We start from the raw sequence: 24,472 nt of genomic DNA, 5'->3' as shown, positions 1-24,472 counted from the left end.
ACAGGGCATACAGAATTTGAAATAATGTAAGTGTATTCTTCCTGATTTTTTTTTTCAGTATAACAAGTCATGGTCCCTTTCATTCCAAAGTGGAGCTAGAGTCCTAGTGTATTAATCTATACCTGGTGCCTGAGGGAAGGGGTTACTTTGGTGTGCCTGTAGCCCACCATTCTTATGGAAGGAGAGGATCAGTAAAACCAGATACAAGGAGAGTGGAAGTCATGTTAATTGTGTTCCAGGTCCCTTCCCTGACAGAAACTCCAGTGATTCATTGAGAGAGGTGTGAGGTGAAACAGACTGACCTGTTTTCAAATAACTAGGAAGAACTGTTGATTCACAGGGGGTTGCTGCTCAGCTACTAACTCATAAATTGTCAGATTCTATCTTTATTTAAAATGTCACCATTTTGTTCATCATGGGTTACTCGCATGAATTTTTATTTTAAAAAATATTTCATTAAAAAACTATTTATCTTGATTACTGACTTTTTGACACTCCCTTAGATTTGCACCTCCTTAGATTTAGTCCCAACTGTGGATTTTCCCTAGAACTTCAGAAAGCTAGTTATTTTAAGAAAGGATTGATTGATCGCCTCTTAGCATGGGCAGCATTGCATTCACGAGTGAATTTTAATAATTGCTAAAAGATCTTCATGGAGCTTGAGTTTTTAAAGTGCAGCCATGATTCTCAGCTCATATATGCGATCATACTTTTATCAACTTTCTGTCATTATTACTATTCCCTTGAGCTTCTTTTTAATCTTTTTTTCTGTTTAGTATGATAATCTATACTCCCATTAGAGCATTTGAATATTACAGAATATTCCATTTACATTCCCCTAAAATGTTTTCTATGCACATGTGGCCATGTGCATACAAAAGCAAGTTCTCACGATACAGTCTTCTTTGACATTTGTTCTTTTCACTTGACATCTTCAGCATTTTTCTTATTCGAATACATGAGGATACACCTGACTTTTACATTTTTAATTTTGTTTAATTTTGGTAAAATATACATAACATAAAATTTACCATCTTAATTACTTTTAAGCACACAGTTCAGTAGTGTTAAGTACATTTACATTGATGTGCAACTTATCTGATTATTTTTAATATCTGTAAAGTACCCATTATATAAATACTAGGTAAACCTAAGTAGTGCACTATTGATGGACATTTTCCATGTGTTTTTAAAAATAACAAGGCTAAATAAAAGCTATTCTAGTGGGCAAGGCTCTTTGGGAAGGTAGAGAGAAAGCCATGTTAGTGCTTGAGGGCTTTCTCTAGGCATTCCTTGAAGTTGAGCCGGTGGAGCATTTCCTTGCTAAGGAAGCTTGTTTCTATGAACTGTGGTTTTGAAAAAAAAAAGTCTGGACTATGAAGGCAAACAGGAAATAGGTCCTACATTCCAGATAAAACAGCCTTTAGACTTTGAGAGGTAGGCACTTCCTCATGCTCTGCTTAATACCCCAAATGAAAGAGATAAAATGATCTATGGCAGAGGATGATGAAAATCCTGCTTATCCATCTGTGTCCAGAAGGAGCAACAAGATCAGCATTTTCAAGAATTTTAATTGTAGTCATAATAGCAAAGAGGAAAATAGGTTATTTAAAAATATGTAAGTGACAGAATGCTTGCATACCTATAAGAAAATCAGGGCAAATCCAGTCAAGATGATTTATTAAATTAATCTAGATTTTCTATTGTTTGGAATCATTATGAGCCATTATTAACAATTTTCTTTTGTTTAGAAATGTTGCCAAACTATCGCTTTCATTCGAATGCCTGAAAGAACCAAAATGTGAAGTAACTCATTAGCTTAAGTTTCCCAAACAAGTAAAATGTGTGGGTCAAAATGTCAAATAGAGCTAAAACATATCTGAACAAAATTGCTTTTGTCATTTAAAATTTATAAGTAGACATACGTTTATAAACTTATGAAATGTCTCTTTTTTGCAGTAGCAGCAGCAGTGAAGATATTGCATCCAGTAACCAAAAAGAAAGAAATGTAAATCAGAGCACCTCAAAGATTTCATGGTAAATCAAATTCAGTTATTCCTGTACACCCAGAATATGCTTTCATTTTCAGGAAAACTAACCAAACTTGCAATAATTTTGCAGCTAGGCTTTATACTTAAGGTAAATATAAACCAAAAAACTCTATGTAGTTTGCCTCTCTGAACCCTGAATAGATGGCTTGTAGGTTCTAATTTTTCTTGCACTGATTCACCCTAGCCAGCATCCATGGCATATACCAGTAGTAGTACAAACATTAATATTTCTGACTCAGGCATCTCTAGCAGGAAGAAAAGCAACCTAGAGTTGAATAACTCTTCCCTAAGAATAGCTATATACACAACCCACTTTTTTTTTTTAGCTTTATACTACAGCCATCTCTGAAGGAGTCTTCATCTACTTCATGAGCCCAGTCTTTGGAAAAAGTCCAAGAAAGACAAGTTCCTGTGGGGGCCTCCTGGGGATCTCCTGTATCAAAGAGCCATTCTCTCATTAAAACTTGGCATGAGTCCAACTTTTGAATGACTCTGTCTTTACTGTCGCTGTGTTGATACCTTCCCAAGTGCAGAAGGAGAAACCTAACAGTCGAAATATTATTTAGGTGGATAAAATCAGGGTGGGATTTCATATTGCATGATTAGGCACTTGGATTATTTCTTGGTGCTTTTTTGCACTCATGTTTTTCCCAACTCTTCTTAAGGGGATTCCCTGAGTCAAGTTCATCTGAAGAAGAGGAAAACCTGGATGATTATGAGTGAGTATTGAAAGTCTTTTGTGTTCTTCTAAAATCAGACATAGATACTTCTACTCTCTTCCTCAAAGACATTAAAACAGATGGCTGAGACCTCAGAAGGCTGTATTTATGTGGGTAAACTCATGTGAAGTTCTGGGCCATTTATCTAGATGACAGGTGACAATGAGCTGGGTTGTTACCAATGAAAATATTTTTCCCAAAACTGGGTTATCTAAATTGGCTGCAAATACTCATTGGATTTGTCATATGTCCAGCATCGCCTTCATTTTGCTTTGTCTTTGTAGATATGGCATAAAATGTTTTTGTTCATTATTTCTTTCCTGGAGACCTCTAATTAAGGTGAGGTTTGAAAGTTCTTATTAACATTGAGTAATAATTTTGGAGAAGTTATTAATGATGCAGTAATTTTACAGGGTAGCACAAATGAGACCATGAACATGGCCATATTTATGTCGACAGATCCCTATTCTTAGGATGACCTTGTCATTTTTATTTATTTATTTATTTTTGAGATCGAGTTTCGCTCTTGTCACCCAGGCTGGAGTGCAATGGCACAATCTTGGCTCACTGCAACCTCTGCCTCCTGGGTTCAAGCGATTCTCCTGCCTCAGCCTCCCGAGTAGGTGGGATTATAGGCACCTGCCACCATGTCCAGCTAATTTTTGTATTTTTAGTAGAGACAGGATTTCGCTGTGCTGGCCAGGCTGGTCTCAAACTTCTGACCTTAGGTGACCCACCCACCTCAGCCTCCCAAAGTGCTGGGATTACAGCCACAGCTCCCAGCCAACCATGTCATTTAACATCAAAATTGGGATACTTTAGAGAGAGAAAAAGCCCACTATTAAAAACTATACTTATTAATAATAACTTAATTGTACATTTAAAAATAACTTAAATAGTGTAATTGAATTTTTTGTAACTCAAAGGAGCTTGAGGGCATGGATCCCCCATACTCCATGATGTGATTATTATGTATTGCATGCCTTTATCAAAACATCTCATGTACCCCATAAATATATATGCCTACTATGTACTCACAAAAATTAAAATTAAAATTATACCTGGACATCAGGCATAAACTGGACTTTTCCAGGCAAATAAGAATGTGTAGTCACCCCCAATATACTGAGAAGGTTGGCCTAAGTGACTATTAAGGTTCTTTCCAAAATCTAAGGGTCTATCATTCTACAAATAGGGACGAATAACTGTCTCCTAGATGTAAAGATTAGTGTTAAGAAGAGGTAGGAATAATAGAGCATATTGCATTTTTCAGACACTTGATACCAAATGGCACAGAATTCACTTGGACACTAGGATTGCATGTTTCCAGTTCTGTTTTTGTACAAGTGTTGTATTATTGATTTATTGGTTACATGTGAAGCGAGGGCTTTTACAAAGTACATGCTACTGTTTTCACTCCTCCTCTCATCTCTAAGACAGCCTGGCCCTAGCCATACCTGTTGCACTGGGGAAGATGTGCTGTACCCTCCATCCCTTTGTGGCATGGTCTCTTCATCACCTTCTAGCTCTCTTCTGGCTTTACCTTCTTCCCTAACATCTATTCTCAGGAAAGCATTGATGGAATAATTCATACTAAGACATCAAAGACTGTGAATGACCAACCCATGGTCATTTTCAAAGATAATTACACTTTAGTGAAGCACAAGGACTTAAACCAATGGCAGTCATCCTCTAATTGTGGATTGTAGTCTTTAGCATTTAAATAAATTGGAAGTCTTTCTCTGATTGAGTAAGCCCAGATATGACCATTTAGACAGTCTCTATTCCCATCTTTTCTAAATGCAAGTGGTGTGTGAGAGACAGACATTGAGGAAATTCTCAGGGAAGACTTGTCCTCTTCAAAATCAAAGAGATACCAAAGGGAGCTCAGGATTATAGAGCTATAGGATCTGGGACTATAGCTCCCAGCTTCCTATTCTATCAGTGTCATGGGAGTATTTGTTTTATGGCCATAACTTCATGAGCAATTCCAGTCAATTCCATGAAAGACAGACGCACTTAGCACTGAGATTTAGATAGAAAATCATGTGTTAAGACTAGGCCTGGCCAGGCATAGTGGCTCATGCCTATAATCCCAGCACTTTGAGAGGCCGAGGTAGGTAGATCACTTGAGCTCAGAGGTTCGAGATCAGCCTGGGCAACACGACAAAACCTCATCTCTACAAAAATACAAAAATTAGCCAGGCATGGTTGCCCATGCCTGTAGTCCCAACTACTTGGAAGGTTAAGTTGGGAGGATCACTTGAGCCTGGGAGGTCGAGGCTGCAGTGAGCCGAGATCATGCCACTGCATTCCAGCCTGTGTGACAGAGTGAGACCCTGTCAAAAAACAAAACAAAACAAAAACCTAGGTGTAGGACTCTGCTGCTCTGTCATTGAAATATTAAAACATTCTTTAAAACAATAAGAGGTAGGACTCAGCAAAATTATATATGTGTGTGTGGGGATATAATGTATAGGGTATATAGGTTATATCACCTTGCCTCTCCAGACCTCTCTCCCGATTCCTGATTTTCTTCCTTATATTCCCCTGTAGGTATATATCCTGTATCATATCCCCTGAAGGGCCTTGTGATTAGTTAGTATTACCTTAAAATGTTGACTAATAAGAAAAACCATCAGTTAATATTTCAAGTGTTAGTTATACAGTATCCACAATGGTAGAGATGCAAGAGACTTTCAAACTTATCAAGATCAACCCTCTCCCTAGTTTTACAGGTGGGGAAGTCCAAGATCAAATGAGGCCAAGTGGCTTGTTCGAAGTCATACAAATACATATTGGAAGTTATGCCTAGAATCCAAACCTCCAAGCTGGCTGGCCTAAGACTTTTTTTTTTTTTTTTTTTTTTTTGAGATGGAGTCTCACTCTGTAGCCCAGGCTGGAGTGCAGCGGCATGATCTCGGCTCAATGCAATCTCAGCCTCCCAGGTTCCAGTTCAAGCAATTCTCCTATCTCAACCTCCCAAGTAGCTGGGATTACAGGCATGAGCCACCATGCCCCACTAATTTTTGTATTTTCTAGTAGAGACAGGGTTTCACCATGTTGACGAGGCTGGTCTTGAACTCCTGACCTCATGATCTGCCCGCCTCAGCCTCCCAAAGTGCTGGGATTACAAGCATGAGCCACCGCGCCCGGCCTAAGGCTCTTTATACTTTATTGAACTGTTCACCAACTGACATCTCTTCCCAAAACTCATACAGAGATTATACAGAGAATCACTTCCCATCCATTCCTGCCCAGTTCTTTGATACCTTCTGCATTGATTTTTTTCCTACAACTTATCCCTTCTACCCTCACTCTCCTCTTGTACTTCTTTCCTCTGCAGATGTTATCTTCTAGCCAGGGGGTCCTCCTACTCCCCCAAACCCATACCGCATCCAACCTCATGGCCTACTTTTACTCATTTCCTTAGTAGGACTTTCTGTCTAAAGCCCAAAGGCCACAGACATTGTTGCCCTCACATGAGAAACAGCTCTTGGCCTGTTGAGCTCCACATATAAAGTAAAAGCATTTGATTTGAAAATAGATGCTATAATCAGATTATTACAAGGAAATTATATGGTTGGGAGACAAGGGCTTTCATCCTTGGCAGCCCTGACTTTCCCATTGGAATATTCTTCATAGATCTAATCTCTAGCCCTTACTCAAAATGATACAATGTAGGAAAACTCAGAAGTCACCTAGAAGAAAACCAAAGATTCCTAATGCCAGCCCATTTAAAAATTAGATGTGCAGGCCCCACCCCAACATCAGAATTTGGTAGTGGCAACTTAAGCATCTGCATTTTTGAAAAGCTCCTCAAATGATTATCTTGAGCAGTTAGGCTTGGAAACCCCTGACATAAGCCAATGACTCATTTTACAGATTAGAAAGTTGAGTGTCAAGTTACATAATCTAAAGCTTATTAATTCTCAAACATAATTTTTTTTTCCTTTTGCAGCTGGTTTGCTGGTAACATCTCCAGATCACAATCTGAACAGTTACTCAGACAAAAGGTAAATAGTCTTGTCTTGAAAACAGCCTCACAGAATCTCTTTGTATTTTGGGGCCCAGAGATTGATGCATTTCTCATAGAAACCTTGCTGTTAATTATATAGTCAAGCCATTGTAGTGCTGCTTGTCCGGTCTGTGGGTTGCCAGGCCCTTTGTGTCTAGCCACTACTTCTGTGTCCATTATCTATTGCTGCATAATAAACCACTCCTAAATTTAGTGGCTTGAAACAGCGGGATTTATGATTTCTCATGATTCTGTGAGTCAGCTGGGCCAGCAGTGCTTAGGCACGTTTTGCTTACAGGCACTCCTGTGGCTGCATTTCGCTGGTAGATTGACTGGGGGCTTGGGTTTAGCTGAGGCAGTCAACTGGAGTTCCACAGTTCTTCCCCAAGCAGCCTCTCCATGTGCCTTCCTTGGACCTCCTCACAGCATGGTGATCTCAAGGCAGTGGTTGAAAAGGACGAGCCCCATGCAAGCACTTATCTAGTCTTCGCTTTTATTGTGTTTGCTAAGGTCCCATTGATCATAGCAAGTCACATGGTTCAGCCTAGAGTCAGTACAGGAGGGGACTGCTCAGGGCATGAATAAGATGATTTATCGGAGACTGCCAGTGTAGCCATTAACCTCAGCTCTGTCACTGCTCATTGGCACCTAGACCAGAGTACAGCAGCTGTGATACAGAATGTGTTTATCTGATTTTATTACTAACTGGTATGGGATGCCAATAGCAAACTCTTTTGATCTCTAAAAATGACACTTTGATATAGTTTAACCTGATAAAAACACTAAACACTACACTTATTTCTTTGAGAGGTGCTAGTGAGAATGTAATGACTTCATTTGATGTTTTGTCACATTTATAGTTTATAATCTGCTCTTTCTGAATGTTGATCTGCTTAGAATTAGCACAAGTCATTGAGAAAGACAACTTGAGTATAGAACTTTAAAAATAATTTATTCTGTATCTTTGGTTTTCTAAAACCTTCCAAGGGCATGATATGGTGATACATGATTCTAAATTTTGTTTCTTAAAGATGAAAACATTAGGCTTACATAAGCAAAACACCCAGAAAAGTATGTGCTAGGCTTAAAGATTAACTGGAAGCGTTCATATACCCTGGGCAGATCTATAAAGAGATTGAATGAGAAACCTGCGCCCTTCGTGACATATAAAGTCGATCTAAAAGGTGTATTTTCCAACCACCTACCATACAAAATCATTTTCAAGAATAATGAAAATATTTTCTGTTCCTTCTTAATTTTTCTTCCTTTTCAGGGAAAAGAAGGAGCATTTATGGTTAGAAATTCCAGCCAAGCAGGAATGTACACAGTGTCCTTATTTAGTAAGGCTGTGAAGTAAGTATGATAAGGATTTATTTCTTTTATCTTTCTGTGTATACTCTTTGAATATGCTGTTGATAATCACATTTTGAGATAAGACATAATCTTTAAACTCTGGAATTTTAGATCAAAGTATTTCTGTTGAGTGTGAACATTTGTAGTTGCCTCCACCACCCTCACCCCACTGTGCTAGCACCCTTGCCCCATTACTTTCAAGAGGCCATTCTCTGGCTAGTGCTCTCTTGCCCAACCCAGGCAAGAGAGTGCCCAGAGCACAGCATACCTCAGTAAATGTTTATTAAAAGACTCCTGGGTGATTCCGTTTCATTCAGGTCTAAGCTTAGAAAGAAAGAAAATAGCAATGGAGCCTCTATACTCTCAGCCCTAGCCACCTGCTGAGCAGAGAAGCCTACTCCAGTGTCTAGTTCTTAGTACTTCCACTGCCTGCAGAGTTAGCAGAAGGTTGACTCTGCAGCTGTGTTCTCTACACAGCTTCCTTCTGGGGCTCTGTCCTCTTTGTGTGGTTAAAAGTTCTTGTTTGAAGTCAAACTTCTAAATCCAAATCCTGGCTCTACTATTTCAGGGTTTTGTGACATTGAGGAAATTTCTTAACCTCTGTGCTTCAAGTTTTCATTTGAAAAGGGAACATAATGATTTTTATGTTCCATAAGTGAAGTGAGTTAATTGATATGTTCTATCCAGAAGTGCCTGACACATAGTAAGCACTTAATAAACTAACAGTAATTACCATTATTTCTGTTGTTGCTGCTGGGGAAGAGTAGTTCTACCTGCTCCACTCCCTGTACCCTAACGCTTGGGCATAAAAGACACCCCACAGTCACGTCATGCAAATCATCATGAGAATCCTCCTCCAGAGTTCTACAAGCCACTTTCTCATTGATAGTTAGCTCTTTTTTTCCTTCTAATCATCCTCCAAAGCAAATAGGAAATCTGTTTTTATTTACACCATATTGCAGATGAGAGGACTGAAGTTCAAAAAGAGCTTATAAAGACCTATTTGGAGCTAATAAATGACTAATTTGAAGCTGTGCTTCCAATAGCCAAGTCATGTTCCTTCATCTACACCTCTGTGTTTACACTGAACCTCCAATGCTTTGGAATGAGAATCTGGTCAAATATTGATTAAGATCTTTTAAAAATTTCTACGTGTACAACCCTTTTTTAGCAGCTAAATCAAATGATCATCTGCCTTGGTGCCTTCCCCATGTGCTTTACCCCACAGTGCATATATGTAGATTTATAATAATTAAGTAATAGAAATGTTACTTTATTTTGGATTTTTTTTACAGAGTGCCTACCTACACTTGAGATAACAGGATGTACTTTGAGTTGTCCAACAGCACTTTCTAATGCCAGAATCCATGTGCCCAGTGTATCTCATATTATTTTGCGCCTGGTAACACCTGGATGCTGGCTAAAGCCAACCTAGTAAGAATCAGGAGAAAACTTTGTTTACTGAGTATCAAAAGCTTTGTGGCCCTCTGGTGCTGCAGTTTCAGAGAAACCTGGTGTCAGATGTCCTCCTAGTCGAGTTTCTTGACTCCAGATTCATTTTTTTAAGGTAGTCAGATAGATAAATCAGCAAATAGGAAAAAAATGAAATGATTACAAAAGCCCTCTTTTATGAAACCTTATCAATGGCCTTTGGTGAATTGTATGCTGTCACCAAAGGCTGATTAAACATTTGCAGCAAAGAGAAGAACCCTTTCTCCTTTTATACTTGCAATTTTTACTCAGTTGATGTTACAACAACAATTTTTAATATTTTTAGCTTTTAAGTTTGTGGGTACATGTGCAGGTTTGTTATATAGGTAAATTCATGTCATGGGGGTTTCTTATAGAGACTATTTCATCACCCAGGTACTAAGCCTGGTATCCAATAGTCATTTATTCTGCTCCTCTTTCTCCTCCCACCCTCCACCCTCCATCCTCAAGTAGGCCTCAGTGTCTACTGTTTTCCACTATGTGTCCATGTGTTCTCATCATTTAGCTCCCACTTACAAGTAGGAGCATGTGGCATTTGGTTTTCTGCTCCTCTGTTAGTTTGCTATACAGCAACAGTTTATTAACTGTTTCTTATATGCCAAGCATAACCACATAGGGTAGCTAGCAAGTGATGAAACTGAACTCAAAGCCTGATTCTTGATCACTATGTCACTGGCTACAATCTAAGACAGGTGTATTATTCCTGATTAGCTTAAATCAACGTGCATCAATTCAGCATTATTTTATAAAAGCAGAGGAAAAGAAAAAAGTGTTTTATGTGGAGAAGGTACACGTTCACATGAGGAATTAAAAGACATCCCCACCTACTTCATCCTGCATGCTTCACTCCCAAAAGAGCCTCCCTCCCATATTTTGGGGTGAGAATACCCAACAGCCTAATTACCTTTACCTCCCTCATTTCCACCTCCATTATTATCCTATTAGAGAATTTCTGTTCAGAATAATGATCCTGAAGAACTACAAGTCTCTCGATCATCAAAGAAAGATTCCAATTTTATACACTTACTAAGGGAAGAGAAGCCTGGAAAGGTGGAATTTTACTGTACATGAATTCTATATGTGCACAAAAAGATACATTGAGTTCAGAGAACTGTCTTCCATAATTACTGTTATGGTTACACCAGATGTCAACACTGAGAAAAACACCAGATATCAAGACTGATAAACCCTCACTAACTTCCCTCTTCAAAATTTGCAAATGCATCTAAAATAATTATTTAACCCTTGCTTAATCAAGCTTCAGTTGTTTATTTAAAATGTTCTAACATTCTTTCTGTTATTAGTGATAAAAAAGGAACTGTCAAACATTACCATGTGCATACAAATGCTGAGAACAAATTATACCTGGCAGAAAACTACTGTTTTGATTCCATTCCAAAGCTTATTCATTATCATCAACACAATTCAGCAGGTAATTTATTTTAATTTTTCTTTTATGGACCCTTGTTGATAAATACCAATTTTCTTGGCTACTACTGATCCTCCTGATAGTCTTAATTATATAAGGAACAATTAAAGTAGGAAAAATGCTCTCAAGTCCTTTGCCTATCATAATTTTAAACTTACATTTCCAGGAATATAACATGATGCCTTCCTTAATGCCAGAAAGAATGAAATTAAGTAAACTGGGTGACTTAGAAAGAGAAATTCTCTTTATAAAAATATTTGTAGGGTTTTTCTGTGTATAAAACAAGAGGATTATAAATGTAAAATATTATGGAAATATAGATATCATTGGATATATGGACCAATTGTCTATTATGACAGGGTTTTTTTGCATGCTGATACTAGCACTTACTAATTATTACATATATAAATAGAAATTATGTTTATGTATACATATTACATTTTTACAGAGATGAGATCATTCTACACATATTGTTCAGCTTGCTTTCTTTACTCAACATGTCTTAGAGGTCTTTTCATGCAAATACAAGGAGTTTACTTAGGTCTATTTAACAAGTGCATAGAATTCTATCATATAGTTACCCCATAATTTATTCATCTAGCCCTCTATTGATTAGCAGTTGGATCATGTTCAATATTTTCATGCTATAATAGATGTTTCTGTGCACAATTCTGTATGCATAGCTCTGTCCATCCATATGACTGGTTCTATAGCCAAATCCCTAGAAATGGAATTTCTGAGACAAAGGCTAAGAATGCTCAAAATGTACAGATTGCCAAATGCTTTTCAGAAATGTACAATTCCAGTAACAACAATTTCTCTCATCCTCATCAACACTGGGTGCTATTAGTCTTCTAAATTTTTTCCTAATCAACTGGTGGAAATACATCTAGAAATACCCTCTGTTTTCTAGAATAGTGCCACTTAAGAGCAGTGACTGGATGAATTTCTAACAGTGATTAAAAATAAGCCATAAGCTCAGCATTAAATTTGTGCTGCTTTATAGGACTTGATTGCATGCATGTAGGCGAATCGGCCACACTTCTGGCTTTCATTTTGGTTCTTACTGTTGTGTTTCTTTTGCCCCAATTTCCTCAATTGTTTATTTTAACCTGTAGTACCTCAGAAGTACCTTTTGGAAAAGGTATTGTACAAAGAGACTTCTCTAAGTGGAATGATTCCACTGCAGAGGATGCACAGAAAACTTCACAGGATATCTGAAGAAAATATTAAGACTTCTATTTAGATTTGGATTTTTACCTCATTCTCTTACATTTTCTGTTTGTGAGTGTATTTTTATAATCCACACCAAATATATATTTTATAGAAATGTACTAGTTTTTACATTTTAATTAATTAATTTAGCTGATTAAAGGTGAAGGATTTTTATCAAGCAGAGAAACAAAAAAAAAGATAAAAGTGAAGGATTTTAAAAATTTGGAGACTACTCATATAAGAATCAGACAAATATATAGAAAAAGGAAGGAGGGGAAAGTACATGTGTGCTAGGTCCCCTGACTTGGAGAGCATTTCACATTTAAAGCAAAAAACATATATACATATATTTTTAATGGGCCATTTCAAGCCACTATTAAATTTTATAATTATTTTACCCCAGTTTTACCATAACTCAATATAAACAATTAAAATGACCATTTATTGAAACCTAGTAATAGGCTCAGTTTTTAAAAATTCATATGGCTTATTATTTTTATCTCCTGTATTGCTTGAATTTTTTGTCAAATGTTTGTGCTATGTGTATACATATTTAAGAATTGGATTGTAAAGAGATAGCAAAAAAGTAGGGGGTGGATTTTAAAAGATTCCATCAAGCGACTAATTTCTATGGGATTTTTAAAAATCACATATAGTGTTTTATTCGTTTAACTTTTGCTAATTAGTTGAGCTAATTAGTCAAGTTAAGCAAATTAATACAACTACAACATGAATGGATTCTCTCTCTGCATCACAATATTCTTAACTCTGCCTTTTCAGCTACTTTGGAGAGAGACTAGTTGTGAGCCAATATTATGTAATGTGATGGGATATGATGTAACAATGTGATGATATGATGCTGATTCCATTGCAGGCATGATCACACGGCTCCGCCACCCTGTGTCAACAAAGGCCAACAAGGTCCCTGACTCTGTGTCCCTGGGAAATGGTATGGGTACATTCTTGGGCTCTTAAACTTGATTTTCCATAATTTTTGGTTGAAATATATGGTTAATTTACTGGGGAAAAAAAGGAGGAAAGACAGGAAGGAGGTCTCTGTTCAGATCGTATCAGGAAGGATTTCCTTTAAAAATAAAAATTCTCTCAACCTAAATCTGTAAGCTTCTAGCACCACCAAAAAGATCATCAATTTGTTTTCTCTTATTAGATCCCATCATTAGCTTCCAGCACCCCATTGTCTGTCCTTCCTTTTTCCTGGATTTTGTGCCCACTCGGCAGAGCCAGTATTTAACCTTGTATGTTAAGATGATCACATCCACATAGATCACAGTTTAATTTGTTTTATTAAAAAAAATCTAACAATGTTTCACCAACCTAAGGACATTGAGTACATTTTGGTGCTGAGCCTCTCCAAGATACCTCTGGTAGGCAAATTGTTTTTACTCTGAGCCTTCTTGTCAAATAACTGTAGCTACTTCAAGAATAGTGTCATCCTGGTCCCATTATCATGTGGCCACAAGATTGCATCATTAAGGGTTTTTTAAATTTATCAACTTAAAATAAAAAGCCTTATTTATATTGTCACTGTGAAACTCCCACTGGAGAGAAAATCACTTCGGAAGCTGTTAGACCCAAAACTTTCTATGCTCATCCTAAAGAATGTCCGTCTTGCCTTGTTAGGAATCTGGGAACTGAAAAGAGAAGAGATTACGCTGTTGAAGGAGCTGGGAAGTGGCCAGTTTGGAGTGGTCCAGCTGGGCAAGTGGAAGGGGCAGTATGATGTTGCTGTTAAGATGATCAAGGAGGGCTCCATGTCGGAAGATGAATTCTTTCAGGAGGCCCAGACTATGATGTAAGTTTTTCCTAAGGAATGGCTGTTTAGCCCTCATCATGGGAGGACATTAACACTAATAGGCCTGCCCTTAACCTTTGCAAGGCCTGGAGCAAAAGTCCACATGCTGTTTCATGGACATAAATATTTAGAAGTTACAAATTGAACTAACCGACTGTTAAATCAAATCAGTCTTATGCTCCTACTTTGGCAAATATACCTTCAAAACAACCTGAAAGGCCATATTCAAATTTAGAATTCCCAAGACTCTACAAAGAAACCAGCCTCTGGTCTGTGGTCCTCCAAACTCCACCCCTCCCTCTTCTCCTCCCACTCCCAACTCCGTCCTACACTATAAGGGGCCTCAGTAGTTATGTGCAAGCAGCATTCAGTACACACAAGCTCCCTTTTTGTCTCCCACAAACAATTATCTAGTGGCTAATGATCTTGGCTAGGGGTAGCATGTTTTACCCTTAAGGGGGCAGACCCCTCAAGGAAGAGTCAGCACAGGTCCTGAAAGAGGTCTCAGGACTACATGGACAGGGGATTTCAGAGTCCTGGTTCTCCAAGGGTGGCTGAGAAAGAGACATATAGGCTCTAAGTAGGCATGTCTCCTTTGCCCTGTGGCCTCCTTGCCCTGTGGAGAGGTGTATGGTGGGATGAAGAACAGAGTGGGGCTACCACCCAGAACTAATGCAGTACTGAAAACTAATGCTCTACCAACAATATCCTTTTCCTTCTTGGTACCTTCCATACAGTCTAATAAAAATCCCTTTCTCACCCTACTTCTCACCTGATAAATGAAAGTACTCTTCCTAATGTGTCTCAGCTCCCATCACAACAGTCTTCAATTCTTGGCAATACATATGTGTTCTCTTTGCCTCTGTGTCTTCTCTCTCTCTCTCTCTCTCTCTCTCTCTCTGTCATCTATATATATATATATATATATTTCTCCCTCTTCTTGACAAAATAGTAAATCAGATTTTGTAGAGTGACCACCATTCCGGTTTGCCAAGGTCTAGGAGGTTTTAGCACTAGAAGTCTTGTGTCCCAGGAAACCTCTCAGCCCCAGGCAAATGAAGACAGTTGGTCACTCTACTTTTACAGAATCAATCAGTATGGTATGAAAAATGATGTTATAGCAGGTTTCTGGTCAAAAATAGTTGAAATTTAAAAATCCTAGCCTGCTAGAGATTGAGAGCACTTTTAAAATTTTTACTCAAACAGTTATGCTGTACAGTGTTTACAGGCATTTCTCTAAGCACTTTATCAATATTAACTCACTCAATCCCCATAAGAAACCTATGAGGATTGTACCATTGTTATCTTAGCTTTACACGAAACTGAAGCACAGAAATGTTAAATAACTTGTCCAGAGTCAACAAGCTGATAAAAGTGGAAAAGCAGGCCAGGCACGGGGGCTCACGCCGATAATCCCAGCACTTTGGGAGGCCAAGGCAGGCGAATCACGAAGTCAGGAGTTCAAGACCAGCCTGACCAATATGGTGAAACCGCATCTTTACTAAAAATACAAAATTAGCTGGGCATGGTGGTGCGTGCCTGTAGTCCTAGCTACTTGGGAGGCTGAGGCAGGATAATCACTTGAACCTGGGAGGCAGAGGTTGCAGTGAGCCAATATCGTGCTATTGCACTCCAGCCTTGGTGACAGAGTAAAACTCCGTGGCAAAAAAAAGCGGGGGAGGGGGGAAAGTGGAGCTACAAACCCAGGCAGACATTCTAGGGTCCATTTCTTTAGTCTTTTTTTTTTTTTTTTTTTTTTGAAACAGTCTCACTTTGTCACCAGGCTGAGTGCAGTGGTGCAATCTTGGCTCACTGCAACCTCTGCCTACCGGGTTCAAGCAATTCTCCTGCCTCAGCCTCCCAAGTAGCTGGGACTACAGGCATGTGCCACCACGCCTGAGTAATTTTTGTATTTTTAGTAGATATGGGGTTTCACCATGTTGGCCAGGATGGTCTCGATCTCTTGACCTTGTGATCCGCCTGTCTTGGCCTGCCAAAGTGCTGGGATTACAGGCGTGAGCCACTGCACCTGGCCTCATTAGTCATACTTTTATGGAAACCAAAGGAACCAGAAAAGTCAGAACAATCACTTTTACCATAATTGCAGAATTATGTGGAAGCAGAGATGCTATGTGAATATAGTAGGCCTTTGGCCCCTGCTGGCTTCATGAGCATATGAGATCTGAACAGTTACAAGGGGCCCCAGTACCTATAAGGGCCCTGTGCTTGGTTTAATGCTCTGCTGTTGCCATCTTGAAATAATACTTTGTGATTTTTAAACAAGGATTCCTGCATTTTCATTTTGCACTGGTGTCTGCAATTATGTAACTGATTCTGCCTGTGTTGCTTGGATTGTCATAAAACTGGGCAGGGGGCCCTTGATATCCTCCTTTTATAGGACAGAAAAATCTGGCAGAAAGTTTCTCACTCAGATTTTTCTCACGCTTACAGGCTCATGGTGTAACCCCTGTGTCTTGGTATAACTTTAAAACATATTTTTGCCGTTACTGAGCTGGGATCCATAAAAAAAATCATAAGAAGTCATTTAAAAAATTTAAAAATCTAATCAAAGAATAATGTCCAACAGTGCCACAATAGGAAAAAGTCAAATCCCAAATAAAGGGGTTCAACTGAAGCCTATCATCTGGGAGGTATCAGTTAATATGGTGTCCCCACTTTGAGCCGCCTGGGCAAAGACTGAATTTGTTCAAGGAATATTCCTTTATTTGGTGATGGACCTTTGTGCCATCACAAGCTTTCCCTTTGAAGGGAGCAGTGTTGGGTACCATGCAGGTCTCTGAAACTGCTAAAACATGAACACCCCCAAGCTCATCACCTTGAGTGACTTGATAAGCATTGTCCCTATAGTTAAACTAAGAAGGAAGAAAATAACTAAAAATTTAATAAATTCTTATTAAAATATTTAAAAGTTCACATGTTAAATTTGGATTTCTTTACACACTTGAACATTACAGAATCATCCTTTAAATTGTTAAAAAAATAGATTAATCATATAAGAACAAATTAATGAGCTTGTAAAAACTGAGTGTCCCTTCTCAAAAAAAGACATTTATGTAGACAACAAACATATGAAAAAAAGCTCATCATCACTGGTCACTAGAGAAATACAAATCAAAACCACAATGAGATACCATCTCATGCCAGTTAGAATGGAGATCATTAAAAAATCTGGAGACAACAGATGCTGGAGAGGATGTGGAGAAATAAGAATGCTTTTACACTGTTGGTGGGAGTGTAAATTAGTTCAACCATTGTGGAAGACAGTGTGGCGATTCCTCAAGGATCTAAAACCAGAAATACTATCTGACCCAACGATCCCATTACTGGGTATATACCCAAAGGATTACAAATCATTCTACTATAAAGGCACATGGACACATATGTTTATTGCAGCACTATTTACCATAGCAAAGACTTGGAACCAACCCAAATGCCCATCAATGATAGACTGGATAAAGAAAATGTGGCACATTATACGCCATGGAATACTATCCAGTCGTAAAATAGAATGAGTTCATGTCCTTTGCAGGGACATGGATGATGATGGTTTCATCATTCTCAGCAAACTAACACAGGAACAGAAAACCAAACACCTCATGTTCTCACTCATAAGTGGGAGTTGAACAATGAGAACACATGGACACAGGGAGGAGAACATCACACACTGGGGCCTGTTGAAGGGGAGGGAGGGGGTAGGGGAGGGATAGCATTAGGAGAAATACCTAATGTAGATGGCAGGTGGATGGGTGCAGCAAACTACCATGGCACATGTATACCTATGTAACAAACATGCACATTCTGCACATGTATCCCAGAACTTAAAGTATAATGTAAAATTTTTAAAAATTTTAAAAATCAACTTCTGCATTGGAACAAAAAATAAAAACCCTATGCAAACTAAAAGACAAATGACAAACTGAGCAAAATTATTTGTAATTCATATTACAGACAAAAGACTAATCTCCCCAACAAGGCTAATACCTCCAAACTCATTAACAACTGCACTAAAGCACGGTTTGTTTGTACAATGGATCACTCAGAGTCAGCTCAGAATGTAAGAGTAAAGTACATGCCAATGCAAAAATGTGTCCAAATCACTGAAATACAGTGTAGAACGGAGAAGAAGGAGTAATTGGAGTTACTAAGTACTTTCAAAAGCTTTATGCTTAACCGTGAAGACAGCAAGAGAGTAAAAGCAGCAGTTCGTGAGCTGTGTGAGGTAAAGGTGATAGGGCAGCACACTGCTAGAGACGCCGTTAGACATTTAGCTCAACCTGTGCATCTCAAAAATGGAAAAAAAAATCAAGAGAGATGAGAAAAGACATCATGAAAAAGGTAATTATGGTAAGAGAATCACACTTCACAACAAGCTTTGCTTGATTTCTTTTAAGCACTAGGCTAGTACAAAATTTAGGATTGATATTACTTAGATTAATAAGAAGTACTAAGGACTCTTCAATCGCAAGATTAAATACTCTCCATCTGGAACATCTGATTACTAAATAAATAGCCCATAGCTACATTACCCTCCATTTTCTTGTACTTAACTTCCTCATTTTAAAAAGGGCACTGGGAAGAGGTACGGTAAAACCATCTGCCGTAATAAAATGAAAATTATCTCATGAAAAAAAACAATGTCCATACCACCATGACCTACCAAAAGTGCTACATCATCTGGAATTTTATATATTTATTATTAAAAAATAATGAAAACAATGTAAAATGATTTTTTTAAAAACGGAAAGAAAAATCAAACCTCATCTGACTTCCCTAACATGGCAATATTTTCATTTAACCTATATCCTCCATATTCTGGTATACTTTTTTATAGAATGAAATATTTAGATGTGAAAGTTAGTAAAATGGAAGTGATTGTTCTTAGAGTGTGGTTTCTTCTAAATAAGTCATGGAAGTTCCCAAGATGCCATGAGACTAAACAGGGTTTCCAGTGCAACAAACCATTGCTACCCTGATTCTCTGTAGGAAAGCTGAATACAGTAGCCACAAACTGCTAAATTGCTGCTGGAGTCACCAACATCTGATATGAGGCAGCATTTTTTTTTTTTTTTTTTTTGCCTCCAAAGCTAATTGTAATTGCAATATAAGATCCTAAACTTTTCCCTCTCTTTCTCTGTTTAAGTGAAAAGGGGGGAAATTAAAACAAACAGGAATCTGAGAGCAACTCTTTTTCAATACATGTAGAAAATGGAGTGTGGAGCATTGAAATTTGAAAATCTGTTATTTCCAGGAAACTCAACCATCCCAAGCTGGTTAAATTCTATGGAGTGTGTTCAAAGGAATATCCCATATACATAGTAACTGAATATATAACCAATGGCTGCTTGCTGAATTACCTGAAGAGTTACGGAAAAGGACTTGAACCTTCCCAGCTCTTAGAAATGTGCTACGATGTTTGTGAAGGCATGGCGTTCTTGGAGAGCCACCAATTCATACACAGGGACTTGGTAAGCAAAACCGTTGGAATTTGGCCACTGGAAAATGGCTCCCACTTCTGGGGATGGAGTCACTGGTAGGGAAGGCAAGAAGGGCATCTTCACTTTTACTTTGCTCACTTGGGACTTGCTTAAGCAAATGACATTTTTACAAAAATCAATGTAAAAATATTTGAAGTATGGAAAGAACAGTGAGAATAAAATAAGTTGTTAATCTCTACATAGCTGCGTTGTGGTATGAAGGAGAACAGATGGAAAGGAAAGACTTTGGCCAATTTAGTGTTTCTCAGAACCATTAAGCCCAAGTTGATCTTTATTTCAGGAAGGGCTTACTTCTAAAGCAGTCATTTGATGCAATAACTGAAAATAAAAAAATTAATAAATAAAATAAAATTTGTGTGTCTTTGGATCACGATGGGAGCTGGGAGTGCTGTGTTTGGTATCACTGGGATTTATCTTTAGAGATTTCCTTGCGCTGAACAGTAGACCTGCATGCACACTAGGCCAGCACGTTCCCTAAATCGCAGGTGCAACGTTTATGACTTCAAAGAGGTGTGAATGCACAGTATCTGGTGGTGGAAAGGGAGATTCTAGAAATTTCTCATCTTTCCTCAATAAGCTAAGATTCTGTGTTTAAGATGTAATACCTTTTCATGTTGTTTGACAAGGATGGATGCTTGGTTGAAAGTACTCATGGGAGAACATTTTTATTTTGAAAAATTGAAAATTGCAAAGGAAAGAAAAGACAACTCTAAAGCATTTGGGGGTTATGCTAGGTAATCTTAGAATTTGCTGACAATTCTACTGAAGAGGAGGAAAATGTCTGACTCTGTGTCAGGAGATTCTTGGTCACTTTCACTACTTGGTGATTTTGTTTTTCCTTTAAAGGCTGCTCGTAACTGCTTGGTGGACAGTGATCTCTCTGTGAAAGTATCTGACTTTGGAATGACAAGGTAAGCCAATTCCAAAAGGGCAACCAGTGAAAGGGGGATTTCCATTCACTTTTGAACACCATCAAAATTGAAGGCCTTGTGGGGATATAGCAGGTGTTCTGAGTTAGGGGCTTAGAAACCTAAGTTCCTCCCATACTGCCTCTAACTACCTGTGAAACATGTTTGACCTTATTTCTTGACTTATAAGATGGGATTGTTCTTCAGAAATTATCTGAAGTCACTTTTAGTTCCTTCAACAATCTGATACTTTCTAAACTTCTAAATAAATTCCATGAAAGATCCTAAATTTAAATACAATATGTTACAGCCACATTATTTGATTTTTTTACTTTCTTTTAAATTATAAATTTTTAATTTTTGTGGGTACATAGTAGGTGCATATATTTATGGGGTACATGTGATGTTTTGATATAGGCATGCAGTGCGAAATAATCACATCATGGAGAATGGGGTATCCATCCCCTCAAGCATTTTGGAGTACTATTTAGCTATTAAAAATGAATGGATAAATATTTATAATTTGTTAACTCAATCAAGGATCTGCCAGTTTTTTTCTGTTTTTCATTTCAAAAAACCTGATGTTCAAATGGGCAGAGGATTCACACTAGGAAAATTTTTATTGTCACATCATTAGATTTTCTGCATCACAAAGTAAGGCATAAAACTAGACTCTGAGATTCTCTTGGTGGGCATTCTACCATCAATTAATGATTTGGGACAATTATTTTGATTATGATAGTTTTGTTAAAGTCTTCTTTTACCTTAATCCTGAATCCTAATACTATTTAAGCCTCAGAGCAAATTTTCATAGTTTTACATAGAAAATGAAGATACACACATTGACCTCTCTATTCAACATTTATTGAATGCCTACTGAATACCTCAGTCCTGCAGGAGATACTGATATGAATAGGATAGTCTCTGCCCTCAAAATGCCCACAGTTTCATCTAGAGGGTAAGTAGATATCCCTGATACTGAGACAAAATACAACTATAAAGTCGTGTTGACTCAACATAAGCTCATGTGATTCTGAAGAGGAATGATGCAGTTTTGAAAAGATCTGAAGAGTTGAGCAAGGCCAGGTTTATATTTAGCAAACACGGCCCTAAAATGCCACAGGAGGATCTATTTTTTAATGTCTTCTCCAAAATTCAGTGTTAGGGGGTGCTTTTTGACCCCTGTGGCACGTACCATGAAAGCCATGGTAATTCTTCTGGGAGCCCTAAATATTGGCAAGATGTCCTTTTAGTTGTGTACTAGCTACCATCACTTCAACCACCATACACTGAGTCCCCTACACTGACACTCCAAATGTGTAGCTTTCTCAAGGGCAAGAAACAAAAATCTGCTCACAGGTCCTTAAAGCAGGGAGAAGCTCCCAGGTCAAGGGAACTGATCCCCACCTTTACTCTAAAAGCAGGAATATTGGCTGCTATGCCAGCATCCGGGGAACACGCTGTCATGTTCTCTGCAGCTTCAGAAAAGGGAGACAAGAGATCTTATTCTGAGTAAGAGATCCTGAAAGCCATGTACCAGGGCCCATTGGTTATGAAGCTCTGTGGCCACATCAATTAGATGCCTGTGACTTAATTTGCTCCTACTAGTTTGAAGGAAGGTTTAAGCCACAAGCATCCCCAAACCAGGAGTGTGCCAAGGTAGTGTCTGGGTATCTGGTAGTGTCTGGGGAGCTGAGGGGTTCTGGGGAGAAAATACGGAAGGTACTGTATGTAATCTTACGAAAGTGTAGTTTATTAATACTATTGTTAATATTTAAAATAATGATCTTTCCAACCAGCTGTTTTAAATTACAGTGAGATCTCTAAAACACTTGGTGTGTAAATTATATCCAAAATTCCAATTGCCATAATTTCTGTTGTTCTATTTTCTCTAAGAGTCATTATGTGTTTGTTTTTGTTGTGGTTTTTGTGGGCAAATATATGATGTTTTCTTTTATTAATACTATTAATAATGTGTATTTATTATAAGAAAAATAGCAGTAGTGTATAAAGTAGAATTGCTGGCAGCAGTGAATCTATACAGGTCTGCAGCAAGTCAATTCCTGCCTCCTCAAAGGAAAGAATTCGTCTGAGGGGCATAAGGCAGAGTGAGAGACTAAGGCAAGTTTTTGAGCAGGAGCGAGAGTTTATTAAAAAGTTTTGGAGCAGAAAGGAAGTAAAGTACACTTGGAAGAGGGCCAAGAGGGCAACTTGAGAGATCCAACTCCCTGTTTGGCCTTTGGCTTAGGGTTTCATACATTGGCATAATTAAAGGGTTTGCATTTCTTCTCGCCTGATTCTTCCCTTGGGGAAGCTGTCTGTATGAGCAGTAGTCTGCCAGCACTTGGGAGGGGCAGCATGCACAGTGTCTTTACTTAGGTTGTGTGCATGCTCATTTGAGGCATTTTTCTTTCACCAGTCGAGTATTTCTAGAGGAAGGTCGTATACCAGTTAAACTCCATCATTTTGCCTCTTAGTGTGCATGTTTGACCCCGGTTGCCCAACTCCTGAGATCTTATCAGGAAGCTGTTGATCACCAGCTTCAGGTATTTTTTATCTATTGAGAGACTGCCTTTCCCTGGAGCCACCTGCGACCAATTATTATTTTAGAGAGATGGTTCACAACTGCCTGACTATCACGTGATGGTCACCTAACATTCCTGGGTTGGGGGTGGGGGACCTCTCCTGCCCTGCTCTTGTCTGCCTAGCTACCTACTCTGACAGAATTTGCCCCTCATTTTCAGTGCTAGGAGTAACCACTGCTCCAATGTTTGGTGGGTATCCTTTCAGACCTCATTCTTAGGTGTATCCAATCATATACACAAATATGCACTTTTACTATTTGTTCCCACAAAAAAATGGAACTACATTATACACACTTGCTTTTGCATATAACCATATACCATGAGCATCTTTTTATCTTGGTAAAGAAGAGTTATCTCATTTTTTAATGACTACATGCTATTCTATTGTATTAACGTGCCATAATATATTTAATTACTCCTCAACACGGGGAACATTGAGGTCGCTTTCATTTTATCATTATTACAAACAAGGAGTTTAGTGAACATTCTTGAACATGTATTTTGGTTTTGATATCTCCATAGAATATTTTTGTTCATCATTATTCATAACAGCAGAAGATTAGAAGCAATCTAACTAGTTAAAAAAATTATGTTTAATTCCTTCCATAAGAAGGAATAATAAGAGGGAATATTATTCAGTTATTAAACATGATGCTGCAGTAGAAATGTAACCACATGGAAAAATGCTCAGGATATACCATTAAAGGAAAAATAAAAGCAAATCTCAATATAACAGAAACCCAATTTTATTCAACTTATATATATGGGAAATATGATCAGAAAGTACAAACAAAAATGTGCCTTGAGTGATAGAATTACAGGTTATCTTTAGGGTGGGTTTCTAAGTAATTTTATTTTTACTTTTTTGTATTTTTTTATATTTACCGAACATTTTACCTTCAGGTTTTGCTTATTCAGTTAGATATCATTTTTAAAATGCTTACGAATCATAAGCAGCCTCCAGCTAAGCCCACACATTGAAAGGAAGGAAAAGTTCCAGAAGCTGAGGCAATCCACTGAGACCCTGGGTGGCTTCTCTGTCCTTCATCGGCCTGTACCACCACAGCTCAAGGTCTGTATTGATGTGTTTTCCCCCATAGGTATGTTCTTGATGACCAGTATGTCAGTTCAGTCGGAACAAAATTTCCGGTCAAATGGTCAGCTCCAGAGGTGTTTCATTACTTCAAATACAGCAGCAAGTCAGACGTATGGGCATTCGGTAAGGATGTGGCCACATAGGACCTGGCCCTGTTTCGTAAGATGACTTCCACAACAGGAAACCACAAGAGTAGCAACATCCATTTTAAAAGGGCCTTGAACGCTTGCAAAATTACACATACAGCCTGAGACAAGCAAGTGGTTGAAGAAGGTGAT

The 24,472-nt window shown here is 38.2% G+C and overlaps 1 protein-coding gene across 2 annotated transcripts in view; it reads left to right on the top strand.

The window, feature by feature from the left end:
- The window catches only part of BMX (BMX non-receptor tyrosine kinase), a 59,385-nt gene that overhangs the window by 24,952 nt on the left and 9,961 nt on the right, over window positions 1–24,472 (top strand). For both annotated transcript variants that reach the window (XM_012434695.2, XM_064364510.1), the window contains exons 8-17: window positions 1,960–2,037; window positions 2,717–2,770; window positions 6,732–6,786; window positions 8,062–8,141; window positions 10,937–11,064; window positions 13,151–13,225; window positions 13,918–14,089; window positions 19,359–19,575; window positions 20,452–20,516; window positions 24,199–24,317. In XM_012434695.2, coding sequence (XP_012290118.1) covers window positions 1,960–2,037; window positions 2,717–2,770; window positions 6,732–6,786; window positions 8,062–8,141; window positions 10,937–11,064; window positions 13,151–13,225; window positions 13,918–14,089; window positions 19,359–19,575; window positions 20,452–20,516; window positions 24,199–24,317 — 1,043 coding nt within the window. The remainder of the gene's footprint in view (window positions 1–1,959; window positions 2,038–2,716; window positions 2,771–6,731; window positions 6,787–8,061; window positions 8,142–10,936; window positions 11,065–13,150; window positions 13,226–13,917; window positions 14,090–19,358; window positions 19,576–20,451; window positions 20,517–24,198; window positions 24,318–24,472) is intronic.

The sequence above is a fragment of the Aotus nancymaae genome, unplaced genomic scaffold (genome assembly GCF_030222135.1).
Source record: "Aotus nancymaae isolate 86718 unplaced genomic scaffold, 86718_ANA_hifiasm-v0.15.2.pri h1tg000058l, whole genome shotgun sequence".
Classification (NCBI taxonomy): domain Eukaryota; kingdom Metazoa; phylum Chordata; class Mammalia; order Primates; family Aotidae; genus Aotus; species Aotus nancymaae.
This window is presented reverse-complemented; position numbering and strand designations above follow the sequence as displayed.